Source organism: Engystomops pustulosus, chromosome 4 (assembly GCF_040894005.1).
Source record: "Engystomops pustulosus chromosome 4, aEngPut4.maternal, whole genome shotgun sequence".
NCBI classification, from domain to species: domain Eukaryota; kingdom Metazoa; phylum Chordata; class Amphibia; order Anura; family Leptodactylidae; genus Engystomops; species Engystomops pustulosus.
This window is the reverse complement of record NC_092414.1, coordinates 62,985,246-63,005,271: the sequence shown is the minus strand read 5'-3', so window position 1 is coordinate 63,005,271 and position 20,026 is coordinate 62,985,246. Positions and strand designations below refer to the sequence as shown.

At 39.7% G+C, this 20,026-nt stretch overlaps 1 protein-coding gene across 4 annotated transcripts in view; it reads left to right on the top strand.

The window, feature by feature from the left end:
• Positions 1 to 15,591, top strand: part of AFF4 (ALF transcription elongation factor 4) — a 57,110-nt gene extending 41,519 nt beyond the window's left edge. For all 4 annotated transcript variants that reach the window (XM_072146093.1, XM_072146092.1, XM_072146091.1 and 1 more), the window contains 11 exons: positions 655 to 1,569; positions 2,996 to 3,078; positions 3,719 to 3,941; positions 4,487 to 4,575; positions 4,755 to 4,818; positions 5,230 to 5,366; positions 5,873 to 5,944; positions 7,415 to 7,508; positions 7,722 to 7,765; positions 7,938 to 8,158; positions 8,256 to 15,591. In XM_072146093.1, the coding sequence (XP_072002194.1) occupies positions 655 to 1,569; positions 2,996 to 3,078; positions 3,719 to 3,941; positions 4,487 to 4,575; positions 4,755 to 4,818; positions 5,230 to 5,366; positions 5,873 to 5,944; positions 7,415 to 7,508; positions 7,722 to 7,765; positions 7,938 to 8,158; positions 8,256 to 8,383 (2,070 nt within the window). In that variant the 3' untranslated portion in view covers positions 8,384 to 15,591. The remainder of the gene's footprint in view (positions 1 to 654; positions 1,570 to 2,995; positions 3,079 to 3,718; positions 3,942 to 4,486; positions 4,576 to 4,754; positions 4,819 to 5,229; positions 5,367 to 5,872; positions 5,945 to 7,414; positions 7,509 to 7,721; positions 7,766 to 7,937; positions 8,159 to 8,255) is intronic.
• Positions 15,592 to 20,026: the final 4,435 nt, after the last annotated feature.

Sequence of the window (20,026 nt, the reverse complement as noted above, 5' to 3'; positions counted from 1 at the left end):
CGACCCTGTTGGTACTGATTAGGTATTAACATTATCAATGTGTGCAGAGACACCACCCCACTGGCTCCTCCCACTTGACAGTTCAACAAGTATTGTTAAAAGTCAGGAGAGTTGATAGGTCTTTTTGTGACATCTATTAGCTTAAGGTTTTATTTCCACTACTTTTCGGTTTATCACATTCGGATTATCACATTTTGCTCTTTTGAGAGGAGGTGCTAATGGATACTTCAAACACATCAATTCATAGATATTCTTACTATTCTGCTTGGAGTTGATTTTTTAATAGTTTTCACCAAGCTGGTATAATCTTTCTTAACTCCTAATGGACTAATGCTACCTGATGTGCCCAGCCTGCTGATGGAGAGGTGCCCATTGTCTGTCACTAATCTTTTCACACTTACTGTCTGATATATTCATATGTGAGCTTGTTTGTTTGCAGAGTAGCACCTAAAAAGATTTGCATTTCTCTAGGAAATCTTTTGAATGGATTAAGAGCTGAATAGTGATTTACATAGTGTGACAGGAGATTGTTGTGTTTGTTTCCTGTCTGTATATCTTTCTGTGTATTTTATTGTTTAGGTTGTTGACAAGTTTCATATAATCTGCAATTGTTCCTCTCATGTTTTACTGATCATGTTCTGTTTCTTTTTTAAGCCTGAGCCTCCTCCATCAAATAAATGGCAATTGGACAATTGGCTAAATAAGGTCAATCCACATAAAGTGTCTCCTGCGTCATCTGTGGAAAGTAATATCCCCTCCTCACAAGGATACAAAAAGGATGTTCAAGAGCAGGTGACCGGAGCAAATTACACAGAACCAAGTGGACCCAAGGAGTCTAACAACTCTACCCCTGTTAGAGAGTCCAAGGTAGCTCAAAAAGGATCAGAGGGCAGTCGTGGGAGGCAGAAGTCTCCAGCTCAGAGTGAAAGTACATCTCAGAGAAGAAATGTTGGTAAGAAACAACCAAAAAAACTTGAAAAGACAACTGTAGATGCTCCGCGGAGAGAGCTCAAAATTGAGAGTATAACGACAGCAGAAATGACCACCAATCTACCAGCTAATCGTCATAAAGCCGCCACAAAAGGATCCAGAAAACCCAGTATTAAGAAAGAACCCAAGTCCTCGCCCCGGCCTGCAGCTGAAAGGAAAAAGTACAACAAGAACTCAAGTAAACCCTCTCAAAAATCCAAGGAGTTTATTGACACGGATACCTCATCTTCTGATTCTGATGAAATTGAAAGCCTTCCTCCTTCTTCCCAAACCCCAAAATATTCTGAGAGCAATAGGACTCCTCCAGCTAAACCCTCCGTTGAGGAGGATGATACCATTTTCCGGCAACGATTGTTCTCTCCTATGGAAGAGAAAGAGCTCCTTTCCCCCTTAAGTGAGCCTGAGGACAGATACCCACTTATTGTTAAAATTGACTTGAGCCTGTTATCACGGATACCAGGGAGGCCTTTTAAAGAGACTGAACCTCCGAAGGTTGAAAAAGTTGCACCAGAGAAACATTCAAAAGAAAGTCAAAAACAAACAGAAAAACCTCCCAGCAAAGGAAAGAGGAAACACAAGGTTAGTCAGAAAAAGTATTTTAACTTTTTCATGTTTTCTCGCTTTTTAGCTCAATTTCTTTGATGGGTTTCTGGATGTTTTGATACTTGTATTTGTTTAAAACAATTCTTTAGAGTGGTTATTTCACCTGAAACTGCGGCAGTATGGCATCAAATAATGACCTATCTGATGGTGCTGCTTTCTGAGGTGCACTATAACAAAGGGCAATATTTGATGCTGCATTTTCTTTGGTTGTAGGTTAGTACTGAGAAAGTATTTGGCATTTCTCCTTTAATGGGAATGTGTCATCAGAAATTGACCGAATAAACAATTACCATTGTGGTGTTCACCAGCTGACCAGCTTCTAGGTCATGTTTCTTTCAAGGTCGAGGTTGGTGGCATCATCTTGAAAATCCACTTTGAAGTGAGATGTAAGTTGGACGTATAAAGTCAGGGAGGCGGAGAGTTTAACACCAAAGTTAAGCTCTCCCTGCCTCTGAACACTTCTTATGTGACTGACGACATATGCCCAACTTCTGGTGATCTGGTCACTGATGTTCCTGAATGCAAGACCATGAAATACAGTGAATGGGCTATTATGGGGGAGGGAAAGCCAACTTCACTGTTAAACTTCCCACCTCCTTAACTTCACTAGACTCGTGTCAAAGTAGAGTCTAATAACTCTACCAGTGTTAGAGAGTTCTAGGTAACTCAAAAAGGATCAGAGGGCAGCCGTGGGAGGCAGTAGTCTCCAGCCCAAAGTACATCTCAGAGAAGAAATGTTGGTAAGAAACAACCAAAAAACTTGAAAAGACAACGGCAGATGCTCCGCAGAGAGAGAGAGAGAGAGCTCAAAGTTGATTTGCATTGAGCATGTGAAGTCACCAGCTCTCTGAGGTGCCAGGCGACACCACGAAACACAGTGGACGTGAACACATAAAATTCCACCGCAGCTGAGACACACCCCTCAGACTAATTTGAATATTCCAAAAAAGTGATTTTATGAAAAATGTGGTCCTTCCAACGGTCTCACGCGCTTCCCATTTCCTCTGCTGGTATTTTCTCACTGTTTATGGAAATATTAAATTATCTACAAAAAAATGTTAAAATACAAATTTACATCTTTGAAAAGGTTTTTGTTTTCTTAAATGATTTAAGTCTCTCTTGAATCAACCATTAACACATGGATAGAACTTGTACATGTCTTGAGCTGCATTTGCTAAGGTTTCATAGGAATTGGGCAAATGGTGTCTAAGAACCTCCTTAGGTTATGGGCTTCATATTTTTTCCATCTTGCCCTGCATATAATCTCAAGCCTATTCTCTGTACAGGATGCTGAGACTGAATCATGTGAAAGCAAACAGATTCAGTCACCTGCCGTCAAAGCCTTAGTTCTTGGAAACGTCAAGGCGCACTTCTAAGCATTTGTTTTACATTTTCCTCACAGAACGATGACGAGGTCAGGGGTAATGAGAGCAAGAAGCAGAAGCTGGAGGAGAAATCTTCAAACCACAAGACGTCCAGCAGAGAGTGAGTTATCTTCACTGATGTTATCTTAAGTTACCTGTTCTGAATTCATTATTAGGGGCTCCTGGTCCAACAGGAATGCCTTGCTGTCAGACCCCTGGCAGTGTCTTATCTTTCAGGGAATTTAAGGATCGGACATGTTATATATACAAAATGCTTCACTTGTCCTCCCCAATACTCACTGTCAGGAATCAACCACATACATTAGCTTGTATCACATAATAGTTTAATCACTGGGATTGTTAACCATCAAGTTAATCTATGTTGTTGTGAAAGAAGGACTTTTGTTATCTCTACTAGTGGTGGGCCATGTTTCATAGTTTTTTTTTTTTAAATCCTATAAGTCTCTAAAGATGACATACTATAGCTGGGATCCTTTCCGAAATCCACAGCAACACATGATGGGTTTGCTTTATGGTAGTTTAGCTTGCTTTTATTTCCTGTCTTATTTCTGATGTTTTCCAATTCCTATAATTTAAAAACAAAATTAAAAACCCCATGTACAGACCTCCAGAGTCATCATCTTTCTAATGTAATTCCAGGCAATTATTTCCAGAACTGTAATGCAAAACTGTCTTGTTTCCAAGTTTTATGATGCTTTATATTAGGTTTTCTTCATTTATTATTTATAAATAATTTTTAGGTCAGCTAAACAGAATCCAGTGAAAGAAAAAGACCCTCTCCCCTCTCCAGCTCCACCTGCACTACAGAAAGACTCAAAGTCTGAGCGGAAGAGAACCGTAAGCCAGTCCTCATCGCTCAAATCCGGAAGCAGTGGCAGCATTAAAGATAGCTCCAAAAGTAACTCCTCCGCCAAGCAAAGAAAAACTGAAGGAAAGTCTTCTAACACTACAAAGGAGCCGAAGGTAAGAACGCTGCCTGTGCATTACAATATTTAACAGAGCTCTGATGTCAGCTACTTGCTCTCTGAAAAAGGTTATAGTTGTGACCAAACAAGTATTTTTCAGTTTTTATATTTGTATTGGAGAAAAAAAAATCTGAAAACCTCTAAGGCCCACTTGACAACAGCATTGGTGCCATCTGTTCCACGCTCCAAAAACAAAGAAAACAAACATTTTGTCTTGAACCTAATTCATCTATCTGTTCCCCAGTACGTTCTCTGGTGATGCTACTACAGCTCCAGTTCTGTGAAGTAGCCACGTTCCTCTTCGGGAAGGTGACCTCCCTGTGAGCAGCAGATCATTGCTGAAGTCTTTCGGACCAGTGCCATTTGTGTGCAATTTCACCAAAGAACTGCAGGGGTTGCAGCCCTGTAATTAAGTGACCTACGTAATAATGCAGCTTGCCAAATAAATGAATGCATGAAAGCAGCAATGTGGTCATTTTGGGTATCACTTAGAAAGGGGATGTATATCTTCTCTTATAATTGTTGCAACGCTTTACCTTCTAGGAGAAAGCTTCCAATAATTCTGCTGCTGTCGCCTTTATACCACCTATTGATAGCAAATCAAGAAGGGCACGGCTGACTTTTGAAGACAGGTAATGCACAACTTGCGGGGGGTTTTGTTTCCTTTTTATTTTATTTTTTTAATACAATTAATGTTGGTAACGGGTTACGTTAGATTTTGTCTTCCTCCCTTTTTGACTCCTTGCCTAAAATGTCCCCCCCCCTTCTGTATCATTGAAGATTACTGAATTTATTTAATTTTGCTGTACAGGAATCATTCGGCTGACCATTATTTGCAAGAAGCAAAGAAGCTCAAGCACAATGCGGATGCCTTGGTAAAATACTATTGCAGTAATGCTAGATGCTTTATATGCAAATCGTTAAAAAAAAAAAAAAACACAGCAATATAAAACTTCTAATGGGAGAAGGTAAAGGGTAGCAGCCGCTATTGGGAATTTGGTTGAATTCGGGAAAATGTACAAATTCTGCCAAATGTTTAACTAGCGAAACTGTGTCAATCGAAATGAGGCTCATCTTTCACAACTGACACATAATCTTACACACATAACAGTATTTTTTGGCCAGAGGACATCTGTGTTCTTACTTTCCTAGTTATGCTTTGCAACTTGCATTGCTTGGGTAAAGTTTATTTTGCACATTACTTCTTGTTACTTTAATAGAACTGGTGGGCTGGCGCTAATAGATTTGTTTCTCTAAAGATTTGTTGCTTTGTTCTCTTAATCTAGTCTGACAGATTTGAGAAAGCAGTATACTACCTTGATGCCGTAGTTTCCTTCATAGAGTGTGGAAATGCATTGGAGAAAAGTGTTCAAGAATCCAAATCGCCCTTTCCTATGTACTCCGAGACTGTGGAGTTGATAAAGTGAGTGTTGCATTAATTTTATTCATTACCTTTCTATACCTGTATTTTTTTATTTGTATGCAAAATATGAAAATGCTTAGATTTTCTATGGACTTCCCCTTTGTGCAGTTGGTTGTGTGAGCTTTGGCTCTGCATCCCTTTCATTGTTTTCTTAGTAAATGTAATACCAGAAACAACCATTATATGACTGTGGTGCTCGCTATAGACCTGTGTCTACCTGTAACAGATTAGTAGGGGTTGGGACCAGCAATTATACATCATGTGGCCAGGAATCGGCTAACATTGGCTTGCATGTATCAAACATCCTGATTCATTTAGCCACTGATCAAATGATCATCAGGGTCTAATGATAGAAGTCGCTTTATTAGTGGATTTATTACTAGTCAGTTTATTTTGGAAGACAAGATGTTAAAGAGTAAATGTTACCTGATTGTTTTATACATTTTCATTGAGAGCCAAATCAATCGTCCTATCAATTTGCTGAAATAGCTGTCCTTTCTCCTTAGGTATACTATGAAACTTAAAAGTTCCTCAGCACCAGATGCCACAGCAGCTGATAAAAGACTAGGGGTTCTTTGGTAAGCTCCGATATAATTTTGTTTCTTAAACATTGTAGTTCAAAGAAGCCTTGTCCACATATATTTCCTTATGTTCTCTTTCTATCAAAGCAATCCTATTACACTGCAAGGTTATGTGGCCTGTCATAGGAACCCTCACTGTAACCATCCTGCCGATCAGTGCAATAATGGCTGGTCTTCACTCCTCCTTCCGTAGCATTATGCAGTATAATAGGACCATAAAGGGAAAATCCTATTTCAGCAAATACATTTTATTGTTTGTATAATGAAAAGCTATGCAACTTCTAAATATACTCTCAGTATTACTTTCGAACAGTTTTCCAGATCTCTGCTTGCTGTTCTTCTATAGAAAGCTTCATTGTTTATTTCCAGTGAACAGAATGGTTCATGGTCACACACAGATCAGCGGCTCATTATAACCCACAGCTCTGCATATTCTCTGATACTAGCAAACTTTGCATCTGTGTGACCATGGCCAGCTTTCTATCCACTGGAAGTAAACATAGAAGCTTTCTAAAGCAGGACAGCAAGCAGAGCTCTAGAAAACTGAAAGGAATTGATACAGAATGTATATTTGAAAACTGCATAGCTTTTCATTATACAAACATTAACACTAATTGGCTGAAATGAGAATAACCCTTTTAAGCCTTAAAGGGAACCTGTCACCAGGAGACCCATTTGTAGCACTCCCCCAGTCCCCACAGAGCATAGTACATACACTGCCAAAGTGTTTTTGTATAAAAAATAGGTTTTACAGGAAAAACCACCACCACCCTTTGGAAACTGCTCCTCCATGTGTCTTTTTCAAATATATGAATAATTCCCCACACTCGGGATTGGCTTTGGGTACAGTCACACGTTGCAGTCAAAACTGCATCGCAGTCAGCTTTGAGGTGGTTTTAGGTGCAGTTTTGTCAATTTAACAGGTGAAAGACATGAAATGAATGGGTGAATGACATTTGTGGAGCAGGTTTCCCCTTCAAAATCAAATTCACTCGTTCAGTTCATGTCTCTCACCTGTTAAATTGACAAAACCGCACCTAAACCACCTCAAAGCTGACTGCAATGCAGTTTTAACTGCAACGTGTGACTGCACCCTTTAGAGGAGCAGGGGGCGTTGCTAAGCCAAGTGATGGGTGTTTTCATATATTTAAAAAGGACACATGGAGGAGTGGTTTCCCAAGGGTGGGGGGGGTAACTGCTCCATTCCATCCACTCCCAGTGGACGAGTGCCTAGTCACACAGCAGATGCTAATGAAAGGTACAATATAACATATCTTTTTTTTTCTGTAAAACCAATTTTTAATACAAAAACGCTTTGGCAGACTATGTACTATGCTCTGTGGGGATTTGGGTGAGAGCTAAAAATGGGTCTCCTGGTGACAGGTTCCTTTTAAGGCTTGTCTTCGTCCATGTATACCTTACATGCAATTACTCAATATTCGATATTCTTTTGTTCTGTATTTTTAGCCTCCGATGCCAGTCCCTCCTGTACTTGAGATTGTTTAAACTGAAGAAAGAGAGTGCACTGAAGTATTCAAAAACCTTAACAGAGCACCTTAAAGTAAGTCTGCCCTTATCACTACTCACCAGGGAATATTCAGTATTACAAAGTCTCAGGTCTATGACCGCACATGAAAGTGCCTTCTTTTTTTTTTCCACTCAATGTAATATTGGAGGTAGCAATCCTAAGCTTTTCAAACATGATCTCCTATGTTGCTGTCCGCCATTGAAGTTCTCTTACAAAAGTGCATGAAATCCTTTCTTATTGTTTCAGAATTCTTACAATAATTCACAAGCGCCATCGCCGGGTATGGGAAGGTAAGAAAATTCTCCTTTTTTCCATTTATATTCCAATAAAAGATTGCACTGTTCACACTACAGTATTCTAACATGTGTTATATAGGAATCTAGCGTTCATTATAAACGTGTTAATATGTACATGATCCACCCTTATATAGTTAATTTATATCTCCCTGTTCTCTTTATTCAGTAAGTCTGTCAGCATGCCTTCTCCAGTGTCTCCAAAGCTGTCCCCTGGTAGTTCCAACAACTATACCTCCAGCGTGTCTAGTTCATCGGGTGGTACGTCATCTGTAACTATTCCACAGAGGATACATCAAATGGCTGCCAGCTATGTCCAGGTCACATCCAACTTTCTCTATGCCACTGAGATTTGGGACCAAGCCGAACAGCTCTGTAAAGAACAAAGTGGTATGCTCTCTTCAGCCTGTACTTGAATGTTGGAATCCTTTTGTATTTTTGGTTGGTTTCTGAAAGTTTCCTTTTTTTTTTTTTCCTTTTTCCTCAGAGTTTTTTACGGAACTGGATAAAGTAATGGGCCCCTTGATCTTTAACTCAAGCACCATGACCGAACTGGTACGCTATACCCGCCAAGGCCTGCATTGGTTGCGCTTAGATGCTGGTTTGAAACATTAAAGACCCAAGTAATGGGACCTGGCATATTTTCTTGCTGCCTCTAAATTTTTGTTTCCACAACACTGTGTCCTGTGTAGAAGGAAGACTGCCATAACATACTGTCTGGCTTGGCACTGAGGAGGAAGAGCTCTGCACAACTTTGTTTCAGCCATATCCATTTTAACACTTTCCTGATCGTCTTTCTGCAAGACACGCTGAAGCTTCACTTTTTATTTAAGAAAAGAAAACTTATTTAAACTATTTTTCATAGCATTATGAATGTTATTTTTATTTCCATCATTCTACACAGGAATCAATATTCCTGATATCATGCACGATAACTTTTTTAAACTATTTATTTTATAAAGCTTATTGCAAATGTTAAGAGTACAGGTAGGCGGAATCCTTACCTTGTCTATGGTCAAACCTTTGTCAGCTTTTGGGGTTACCTGCTCCCCACTTGTAGTCTGTAGTATGTTCAGACCACAAATCTGCAGTTTCTGATCATTGTGGGACGGAGTAAGTGATTGACAACCTGAATCCTGTCTTTTAATAGTAAAAGGGGTTGGGCAATTTTTTAATATATAGTCTATTGAATTGGCCTTTGGATTCTTTCTATGATGAAACATATGCATTTTCCTTTTTTATTTTTTAATGGTTTGTGGTCTTTGTTGCTTTATACTGTCTTACCGTGTTAGGAAAGAGAATAAACAGCAGTGCATTTTAGTGTAGGGAAAGGTACTTTTCATACGTGTGGTATACAACAGCTGTGAAAGGATCATGTTGTAACCAGAACAGAGCCCGCACATCTCCTAGAAGAGCTCATATAAGCAAGAGAAATGATATATATAAAACTATTAAAATATAGAAGTATTATGGGACTGAGTGACGGACTGTAGAGAGAAGCCACAATCAGTAGGATACATAGCTCGGGTGAGATACAATCCTCAGAATGGGTGATCAGGGTATGATTTCTTTTACATTAACCATGGCCGGCCTATAGTATTGAATCAGTTTAGATGTATTTCCCAGTATTGTTTGGTGCAAATTGTAGAATTATACAGAAGTGTAGCTGGTTTTCAGCCTCTGGCAGGGAACACAAGGTATAATGGGAAGCAAGGCTTCTCTGTATTAAGCCCATAAAATGGGCTAGAGGTGAGGTCCTACTTGATAAAACGTGCCCAAAAAATGTAGTATCCCCTGGTGCCAAGGAATAATAAGGTCTTCTAATTTTAGCTGCGTTTTAAAATTGTTTTTATTTGGTACAAATGATCTACACTTTTGTGAAATGGATGCATAATTCTCAGTATACAGTGTTTCTAGAAAGGCCTATGTTGTATCTCCCAGGGGACGTGTTCTGCCCACATTACTTTACCTTTCACATGAAGTTAAGTCCTTTTTACAGAGACCATTTTTAGCTTTAATACGAGAACACCCCCCACCCCCCGTTCACTCTTGTATTAGGTCTTTTCCATCAGGCTTCGACAGTCGAATAGCCTAGCATGTTGCAGTATTGTATCCGCTGTAAGAAATTGTACAGTGGTGGCGAACCTATGGCCAGAGGTTGCACTCGGAGCCCTCTCTGTGGGCACCCAGGACTTAAGGCCTCCTCCTGTAGTCCGGGGAAGCCCGGGACATGCTATGCTCTGTGCTATTTTAAAGTGACACATCTTGGGTTGCCTAGAACTACTTAACCATTGGAGCTTTTTCTCCAGGCCCCACAATTCTTCCTGTCCAATGGGAACCCAATGACACAAAATTACAATAATACACCAACTTTTTCCCACTTTTCCTTCTTTATTGAGCCCCTCAGGGCGCTGGTACAGTTGAAAGCTAATGAAAGTTAATGCTTAAATTACTGCCATGTTGGCACTTTACGGTGGGTTGTGGTTGTAGTTTGGTTACTTTGGTTCTAAAGGTTCACCACCACTGTTATAGTGTATGGCTCATGTAAAGATGGCATGTTCTAATGCTAATGTGAACAAAGCCATAGACTTGTATGTCAGCAATGCTTCAAATATTTTACTGTGTGCATTGTTTGATTACTACACTCTGAATTAACATGCGTGACCTTGGCCCAAGTGACTGGTTTATTTATGAAGATTGACAATAACCGTTGATGAATATCTAGAAGAATAATTCTTCCTCCAGTAAAGGGTTAATAATCGGGCTACTGTTTATGAGATAGCACAGCGCTATGTGCTATTGTCACTATAGGTTTTATGAATCCATTACAAGTGAAATTGGGTTTTCTGTGTGCAGAACAATGTTTTGTAAAGTAATTGAGCATAACAATTGCCTGATCCCACAGGACCAGGAAGAGCAGTGTCATTAGCTGGTGATTGGAGAAACCTCCCTCCAAATAACTGGGTCCACACATCCATGTCCACACATCCATGTCCACACATCCATGTCCACACATCCATGTCCACACATCCATGTCCGGTGATATAATATTTGGTTTACTGATGACACACACACACACACACACACCTATGTACGTGCGTGTGTGCACAAATATAATACACAATATTTGGTTGGGTTGTGCTGTTACAGTCTTAGAAAATCTGTCCCATCTGAAGTGTATTTTATAGGTCTTTTCAGCAATATGCCATTTTTGGCTGTGCACCCTAGTATATATTACCTGATGTGAGTTTGGCAGGGAGTATTGGGTGGGCCACCTTGCTGATTTCTCCCATTTAGTGTTTTCTTCCTTGGTGACTGTTCTCTTTGGGAGGGCTGCTAATAAAGTGCTTTCATCCAAAGTATCACAAGAAGGTGCATCTTCAGGTGCCCACACATAAATTCCTCAAAACTATTGGATTCCCAGCAACCATTTTAAAGCTGCCCTTAAGTAAGAAATGATCATTGTGTGGGCCCCTTGTAGATGAGAGCATAACACTGGCTGTGTATTTCGCCTTATGCCGCTGCCTCCTCTTGTGTGCCTTACCTCAGTATCTTTTCTAGAACTTGGACTGTTAGCAAGAGCCTTGTAAAACGTGTCCTGGTGTTAGCGGCCATTTTTGTATTATGTGAAGAGTTGTGCACTATATCAGGGGGCTCTCCATAAAGCAGCCACCCTTTTGGTACTGTTTCTGGTTACATCTCGGTGTTCTAGTGAGGTCAGGATAAGTTGCTGTCTCCGTAAAGGAAGTAAGAAAAGGAGTATTCTGTGTCACTCAGTATTAAGAAATGGGCTGTGCTACAAGTCTAGTTATTACAACATAATACGGCCATTCTAGTTTCTGGTTTTGAATCTTATAAATAAGTTGTGCTGCCCAGATGAACCAATGAGAACCCATACTGCGGGGGTCCTGTCAAATCTTTTGTATGATTGAAGTGGCAACATTGCTGTATTTTTCTGAGGATCTCCATCCCCTCCCATGTATACATGTCCTTGTGCTTGGTCATTGCACATCTCCAGCCCGAGGCAGTGTCTTGTGCCAATTGAAAAGATTAGCTGCTCCGTTTGGTAGATAGACAGTTGTGAGAGCACTAGTTGGCATATTGTGAATAAATCATCCATTTAATCTCATCTAAAATAGATTATTTTTTACGCAAGCAAATGACGTTCTTATGAAATCATGTCCTATTGGATTATACAGATTTATTTTGCTATCATAACATAGTCATATATCGTCAGATGTACAGATTGAGAAGAAGACTCGCGCATGTATGGAATTATCTCCAGAGTATAGACGTCCTATTGTGAGACAAGATGCCCCTCCTGCAAAGCGGCTGTCTGGTGAATCCATGACAGGACACATATGTCAAACATATATAGTAGAAGGGTAACCATTGTTAGAGGATTATTGTAAAATGATATTTGTTGTTTTATAGAATTGTTACTCCGATCATGGGCTTGTAACTTGGGCTAGGACTCCTCACATGCTTTTCTTAAATAAACTTAAGTTAGGACATACACCTTTAAAGAACACCAAGGATGTGAAATGGTTGAAAGTTTTTCTCTGAGGTCTAATTGTTGCTTTTCTTTTCTAACTGTAGTATGCAGTGTGTATAGTACTTTTTATATATGGTTGTAGCGTCTTGGTCGTGGTGCTCCTTACTAGAGGGAGCATGTCGCCAACCATAACCTTATTTATTCACAGAGCAGGGACCAGGCCGGGGCTTTACCGCCGTTCCTGCAGATTAATATTCAAGTGCAATGTTCTCCTTGTAGATTTGGGCTTAAATGATGTGTTATTTTATTCATTTTTGGTTTAGTTTTTTTTTTTGTTAGAGGGATACATTTATTTATACTTGTCCATACTCATGGAAGGGATTGCTGCATGTGTGGACAAAAGGGATTCTGAATTGCATCGGTAATGTGCTTGCCTGCATCGGTCCTTCCCATCATGACTGTGCTACCTGCATTGGTTTTAGTTTGTATATAATCCACCTAAAATACTGAAAACTGTTTCCAGCAGAAATTAATGTTCCACATGCAAAGCTGATGACCGCATGTGTTAAAGAACGGAAACTATTTAAGTGTTACAGATGCCACTTTTGCAGTAGACTTTGCGTTCCCCGGGATCTTAAGTACTTAAAGGAAATGACCACATTTAATACCATGTTGGTTTAGTTCCACAACGAGAGAGTGCATCCTGTCAAGGATGCATTTCAATATGGAGTAATAACACAAATTATTGCTGCCTGCAGTCACCACTAGAGGGAGCCTAGCTTCAATAATAAATCTGTATGCAGCAATCTCCTAAATCGGTGGTGGCGAACCTATGGCACGGGTGCCAGTGGTGGCATTTGGAGCCCTCTGTGGGCACCCAGGCCATCACCCAGCACATAAGTCACCATTTATGACTCAATACCTTCTCCTGCAGTCACGGGCAGCCCAGTACGTGCCATGTTCAGTGCTATTTTAAAGTGACTAGAAGTGCAGGAGGCGCAAGGAGGTGCTGATAGAGCTGATTATCATTGTAGACCCTTCTCCTGACCGGTGTATTATCCTGTTGAAGGACCTTAAAAGGAAACTACAATATTAATCCAAATTTCTCCTCCTTTCTACTGCCAATACGTTTGAAACCTGTGAGTTACTTTAGTTACTTTGAATTGGCATTTGGCACTTTTTTGTGAAAAATCTGTGGCTTTTGCTTGTAGTTTCAGCACTCGGTCCCTAAAAGGTTCGCCATCACTGTCCTAGATTATCTGGAGAAGCCATTTTAAATCAAAATTTTGTGATTGGTAAAGGGAAAAAAAACTGCTGGGCACTCTATTTAATTCTACTTTCCATATTTTTCACATTTTCTTCTAGAATTTGTTTACTTCAAAACGGTGAAGATATTTATCATTAACCAAAAAGTATTTCCAGATTTATATTCCTATGCTATGGGGAGATTTTATTTTTGGATCTTCACATCTGACTTTTCTAGAGGTCTGCATGTTGAAGACTTTGCATAGTCTGCCGGGCTTCTTACAATAATCTTCAGTGTAGACTACCTGACCACAGCTTAGGATTTAGGAGATTTGTTTTATCTTGTCTGGTTATAAAGTTCATGTAATGAGGACGAGTTTCAAGTAATTGGATCTCCTGAAAAAAATTTGCAATCTGGAAAACCTTTAGATTCTTTTAACTTTTTAGCATAATGTTGTAATAAGCTCTTCACATGCCCTCACGATTAGTGCATACTTGTCCCTCTGGAGCCCCTACCAGCCTCAGAGGGCAAGGAACGGAAATCCCATCCCCTCACACGTCCATGAACGAGTTTGGTAATATATATTGAACTTTGACCTAGCTTACTTGTCTTAAACCTGAGCTTTTGTGTCACCTGTTGCATTGGCAGTTTCGTGGTCCATTTACAGGACCTTATTGAATGGGAATTAGATGTCCACCATACCATTAGTAGGTTTTCTGATATGGGGCTCAGGCTGATAGAAGTCACAACTCCACAGACCCTATTAATGGGGTTGAATAGACCTAATGGTGAGCATGTGAGTTACCACTGTGACCTTCTACCGTAACTGACATGTCAAACTATGCAATTCTGGTTTGGGACTATGCGATTCTGTCTCCGTTTCTTGCGGTGGTCAAAGGACCAATAATTCTTAGTAATAAAATATGAAATATACAGTTTCCAGTTTTTAATAGACCGGGAAGTACAGATCACTGTAAACTGTAGAGGCTATCCCCATGGCCTCACTCCTGACCGGTGGGGGCATTTAGAGTTGGGCCCCTCTGATTTTAGAACCTAGAGATTTGATTATTTGAAAACCTTGAACAACCCCTTTAATATGATATATTAATGCACCTTATGATCTAAATGGAAAAGGTGAAGACCCTGTAACATATACAGCTAAAATCAAGGTATCTTTGTGGTGTACAAAGTCTTTAAAGGTACGTTGGCCTTTGAGACCTCTATACCTTCATGCCCCAGTGTTATTTCTGGTAGCGGGTTATTTTGGTGTTTGCTTTGGGATCTATTGGCGTGTACTACATCATATCTTCATGTGAAGGCCATAAAGCACTTGCCATCCTGCCCACGAGATGTCCATCCACACAGACACTTCCCTTCCACACAAGCCAACTTTGCGGTAGAGAGGCAGGAGTTTTCTTGGCGACACTGTAATCTCCTTGTAGTTCCTGACCCGTGTCCTCATGTATTGTAGAATGTCTCCCAATTCATGTCACATCAGGGCTTGGGAAGGTGTCTGTATTTATTAAGAGAAATCATTTTTATTGTTGAGATGTAGTATACATATTTTTATTTAGCAATTAATTTTTACCACTGGAAATGACATTTATTTAGTAAGGTACTCCAGATCAAAAATAAAAAATAAAATTAAAAAAAAAATAAAAGCTTTTATTAATAATCAAAATTTTGTACTGTGCTTCAATCCAAAATGTGTCATTTTTTTTAACCAAATCTTGAATTAAATGTTTATTTGTTGCAATACATTTTTAAATGACAAAATGTACTTTATGAGCTCAGATGTTCAATTTCTATTCGAGTTTGAGCTTTTCACATCACAAAGCTGTAATGTTAAGCAAAGTATACTTAACAAAAGTTTTTTTCCCCCCTCTCTCTTTCTCTCCCCCCCCCCCCCCCCATTCCCCCACGCCTGTATAGTATATGTATTTTGTGGTTTTTGAGAATATAGGAAGTTTAGAGTGTCCGAAGCATAAGTTTTACTGTGTATTTTTAAACAAATGTATGGCAATTCAGATACTTGGAGAAAAGGGTATTGCATTTCAATTTGTATAACAAAAAACAAAAATCTTTTTAATTGTCATTAAAATGCTTTGTAAAATGCAAACTGTAACTGGAGAAATGTTTAATAAATATCATAGATTTTCTGTATTGAAAAGTTTTGTCTTTTTGTTGCTGAAAAGTTCTGGTATTGTGGATTACATATGATGGGTATTAGCAGTGATTACTTTGGTACTTGTGGCCTTTCTTAGCTCAGAAATGAATAGTTCAAGTGATAAGATTAAACTTTAATATACTTCATTAAGAAAAGCAGCTGCTATTTCTTGTTTCTGCTTTCTCCTACAGTGAGCCGTATATCTTAGTCTTCTGAGGCACCTCCATTTTAGAGCAATGATTAACTCTTTCCATACCTGGAGACCATTTCCCTTGATTAATCTCTGAGGAGATTAGACTATTGAGGTCTGTAAAGAGTTGAGTAATTAGATACTTAATCAGGTTCCTCTATCGCTCAGCTATCAGTGGTATACAAGACCGAAATCTGATTTACACAAACTGCGTAAAGGTGTTTGCCCATTTAAGGAAATTTTCAAATTTTAATCCCGTAGTGATGTTTCCACAATAAATATCATTTTTAACCCCCTTACAATTTTACTAAGTTCTGTGCTGTGACATGCTGTGTGCTGACAATGTGCTTAGATTATCATAGTAAAGGGTTTATTTAAACTTTTATTTAACTTCTGAACGTTTTACTAGTACCTGACACAGAAAAACAGAGTTGAGACAGATCAGAGATGAGATCCTTGAGATGGATATAAAAGACCAGCTCTAACTAAACTAGAACAAACACTGTCACCTCTGCTATATGTCTCCCTCAGATAAAGACCTTATCTTGCTTGAAGTTTTTATTCTCTGCATGCTGCTTGCCAGCAGGAAGTGCCTGTGTTTGTGTGGGTCTTGTAGTGCAGGCAGAGAGCACTGCATCGTGCAGACAAGTGAAGAATCCAACCATAGTCTGGCTGTGTCTTCCACCCTCAGACCACTCTCATTGTGCCCCGCTACAAACTGGAGTGAGAGATGGAGGAGCTGAAGACGACAGTGATGTCAGCAAGTAAGGTAAATTTAAATTTTGGCTTGGGGAGGGGCGGTGAGGTAAAGTGTATTGGCCAAAGCAAGTGTATTAGTACAGTGTCTATACTGAGTTGCGCTCCCTGCTCTGTGCTAAGCCTTGTACTGTCCACCTCCTGAGAAGTGGATAGTGTGCTGCAAGATCTCTCCATCTGGAGCCAGGAGACTCACAGATGCCTCTGCCCAGGTCGGTCCCTACTCTGGTTTCCTGTTACTTAGGGTTTTTTTTACTTAGTTACTAAGGGCTTTTTTCTGTTTGTATTCTTAGGAGGTTGTTCAACCTAAACCTCCATCTAAAAAGTGTGGTATTTGCCAAAAATCACTATCCTCCTAAGAAGGCTTTGTGTACGAAATGCATTCAGAGTGTGGTTGCTGATTAGTCTCCATCCTTCATGTCCAGTCTTAAAGAGAACCTGTCAGGCAATTTAACCCCCAAAACTAAATATATTACATAAACTGCTATTAGAAAGCATTGCCTCTATCCCTTCATTGTCCCTCTACATGCCTATAAACTTGAGCAAAGAGGTCCTAAAGCTGTATGCAAATTACCCGAGAGAGGTCCAATGAATCATTATCATATTCAGCTGTCCATCTTATTCATGAGTGGGAGGCACAGCCACATCCCCAGTACTTGACTGACATTCTGTATAATGGTGTGAGGTATAATGGTGTGAGGTATAATGGTATAATGGCTCCTCCATGTGCTTCCCAGTGCTGTTACCCCCTGCAGCCTGAGTGTGTATAGGAGAGATACAACAGCTCCAGGATGCAGCCATGTGTATAGCAGAACATGTTGGGCGTGGAATAGCCTCGACGTGTAGCCTCGTGTCCGGCTACTCCACGCCCCAGTAGCTGCTTTATAAAATTTACATATTACGGCATTAAAGTTTTCAAAAAGATAGTGGGTATGTGAGGATTAGCTCTAAAAAGGGCTATCCTCACATCCACATGCACCTACCTCCCGTTGTACCTTTATAGGTAGAATCGTGGTGGTAGGTTCCCTTAAACTCCCATAGCACTTTGTTTTTTTCCTCAATAGTTTGAGGTCTCTCATTACTAGCTTAGTGAATACCTCAACTTGAGGACAGGCAGACAATGGGGGATGTGGATGACCTAGCCCCTCTCTCTGTATCTAAATCGCACTGTATTATATTCCCACCTCAATTATGTTGCTTCTTAAGAACTAGTTTCCGCAAGAAAAGTATAAATCCTTTACTTAACGCTTCACATTCATAATTTTCAGATTTTTTTGACTTGTAGATTTTTAGTTTGCCATTTTTGTTTTGCCTGGTAGTGCTCTCACTTGATGTACTAGCATCTCGTTGGAGATGGCCACACGAGGAGACTTGACAAGACATTGATGAGGATCTTGATCCAGATCTGAATCGCGATCTAAATTTTTCATACTGGTATCTCCACCTATACACTCTGCCCTCTTCATTAATGATATCTCTTTGGAACTTCAATGTTTTATTTGAGCATATCTCCTTTTCCAATGCTTCAAACTCCTTGTATAGGTCTTCGTTAAATTTTTCCGATGCCTCTGTTTTGAGAAAACCTCTAATCCTAATTTGGGTTTCATCAATATCTTTTTCTATCTTTGACAGGGAGGATTGATTGTCAAAGAGAAAGAAGGTAACCTCCAAAATATATACCAGGGTTTGGAAGGGAACTGTTCGGCAGATGATCCCAATATCTCCACAGCCTTGCAGCGCTGGAGACCTGGGTTCAAGTCCCAGGGTCAACATCTACAAAGAGTTTGATTTTGGTATCAAAGTTTCAGTCTGTGACTCTTCCTTCCTTCTGTGACAAACCGTCAAACTCAAAGGAAGAAGAGTTAAACTCAAAGTCATGAGAAGTCCCATTGGGTATCTTCACAATACTGAAGAATTTTGGAAGTCGGATCCTTTTTGTACAGTTCCAAGAAAGAAAAAGGCATCTATTGTAAAGTGGATTAGATTAGATCGAAACTTGTTTTCTTTCTAATCTGGATCCACCTATTAAAATTAAAGCTACATGGAAGAATCCTTGCACCTTTTTCAGGCATTACAGGCTGGATGTAGGTGACAACTCTGATCTCTCCTTTGGAAGAAAAGTATTGTCCACTGCTGTCCCTTTCTAAAATTTTGATATTACTCTGTCAGTGCAGTTGCGGAGGTGAATGGTAAAGATTAAAATGACTTTCTGTAATTGGATTTTCTATAACACTCACTACAGCAGTCTTCCTGTTTATTTCCTTACTCTTTCCATGTTGTTTCCTGTCCCGCTGGGGTGGTGAATCCCTCCCGTCAGTGCTGTTGTGAAGGTTATGGAAAATCCAATTACTGGTACCGTCAAACATCTTTCAAACCTAAATAATTTGCGTATGCATTCTAATGGCAAAGTCATTTGTATATTGGTAAAAATTGAATCTCCAATGGACTTCTAAAATATTTTAAATAAATACACTGGAGATCAAAATTCGAGAACAACATGGAAATTCCTAAATGTCAAGGTAATTGTGTAGTTCTATGTGAATATACCCGAACACTTTGATGCAAGTTATTGGTGTTAATCTTCTCCTGGTGCTAATTTTCTTAATTATCTGCAAACCCTCTTTAACTGTTGCTTAACTTTCCAGTTTTCACTGATGCCCCTTTCTTTAGAATCATGTAGCATTTAAGTTTTTGGCTGCTATTTTCCAATTATATATATTTACTTATAGTTCTGCAGGTTTAGAGCTCATTTCATGTTTTTAGTACAATATTCTCTCACCTGCCTTGTGTTATTCTAACCTGTGTACCACAGTCGTCTTTACTCCAAACTTCATTTACATAACAGTGCAGGCTTGGATTTCATTGATAAAATATTTAAGACGTCAACTCCAGGATACACAATAGGTAAGTGACTACATGCTCTGTCTGTAGACGTCTTAAAGGGGTATTCCAGGAATAAGCATAATTCATATACTAATGGGTACTCAAAATATAAGCTAATATGTAATTAGTTGTAATATAAAGTTTTGCTCCCCTTAGCAGAAAATGCTGCTGACATACAATGTAATGGAGAATTAAAATGCTACTGGCCCTTTAATCAGTCCGTCTCCACGCGGAGAAGACACAGGACAGAAGATGGCTGCTGGTCACATGTCCACATCACATGTCCTGCACCTGCCTGGTCAGGTCATGTGATCATCACTATGTTTGGCTGTAGTCTGTTGGTTGCAGTGCATCCAGTATGGCCAGTGTTGTGGTGAGACGTCATCTCAGTGAGGGAATGTGCAGGGATGGCAGTTACACATCATTACTATGGTAACAGAGCAGGACAGTCTGTTACATCATCACTGGGAGCAGAGCATAAGAGGGAGGAGCTGTTACTGAGAACTAAAGGCTAATGGGAC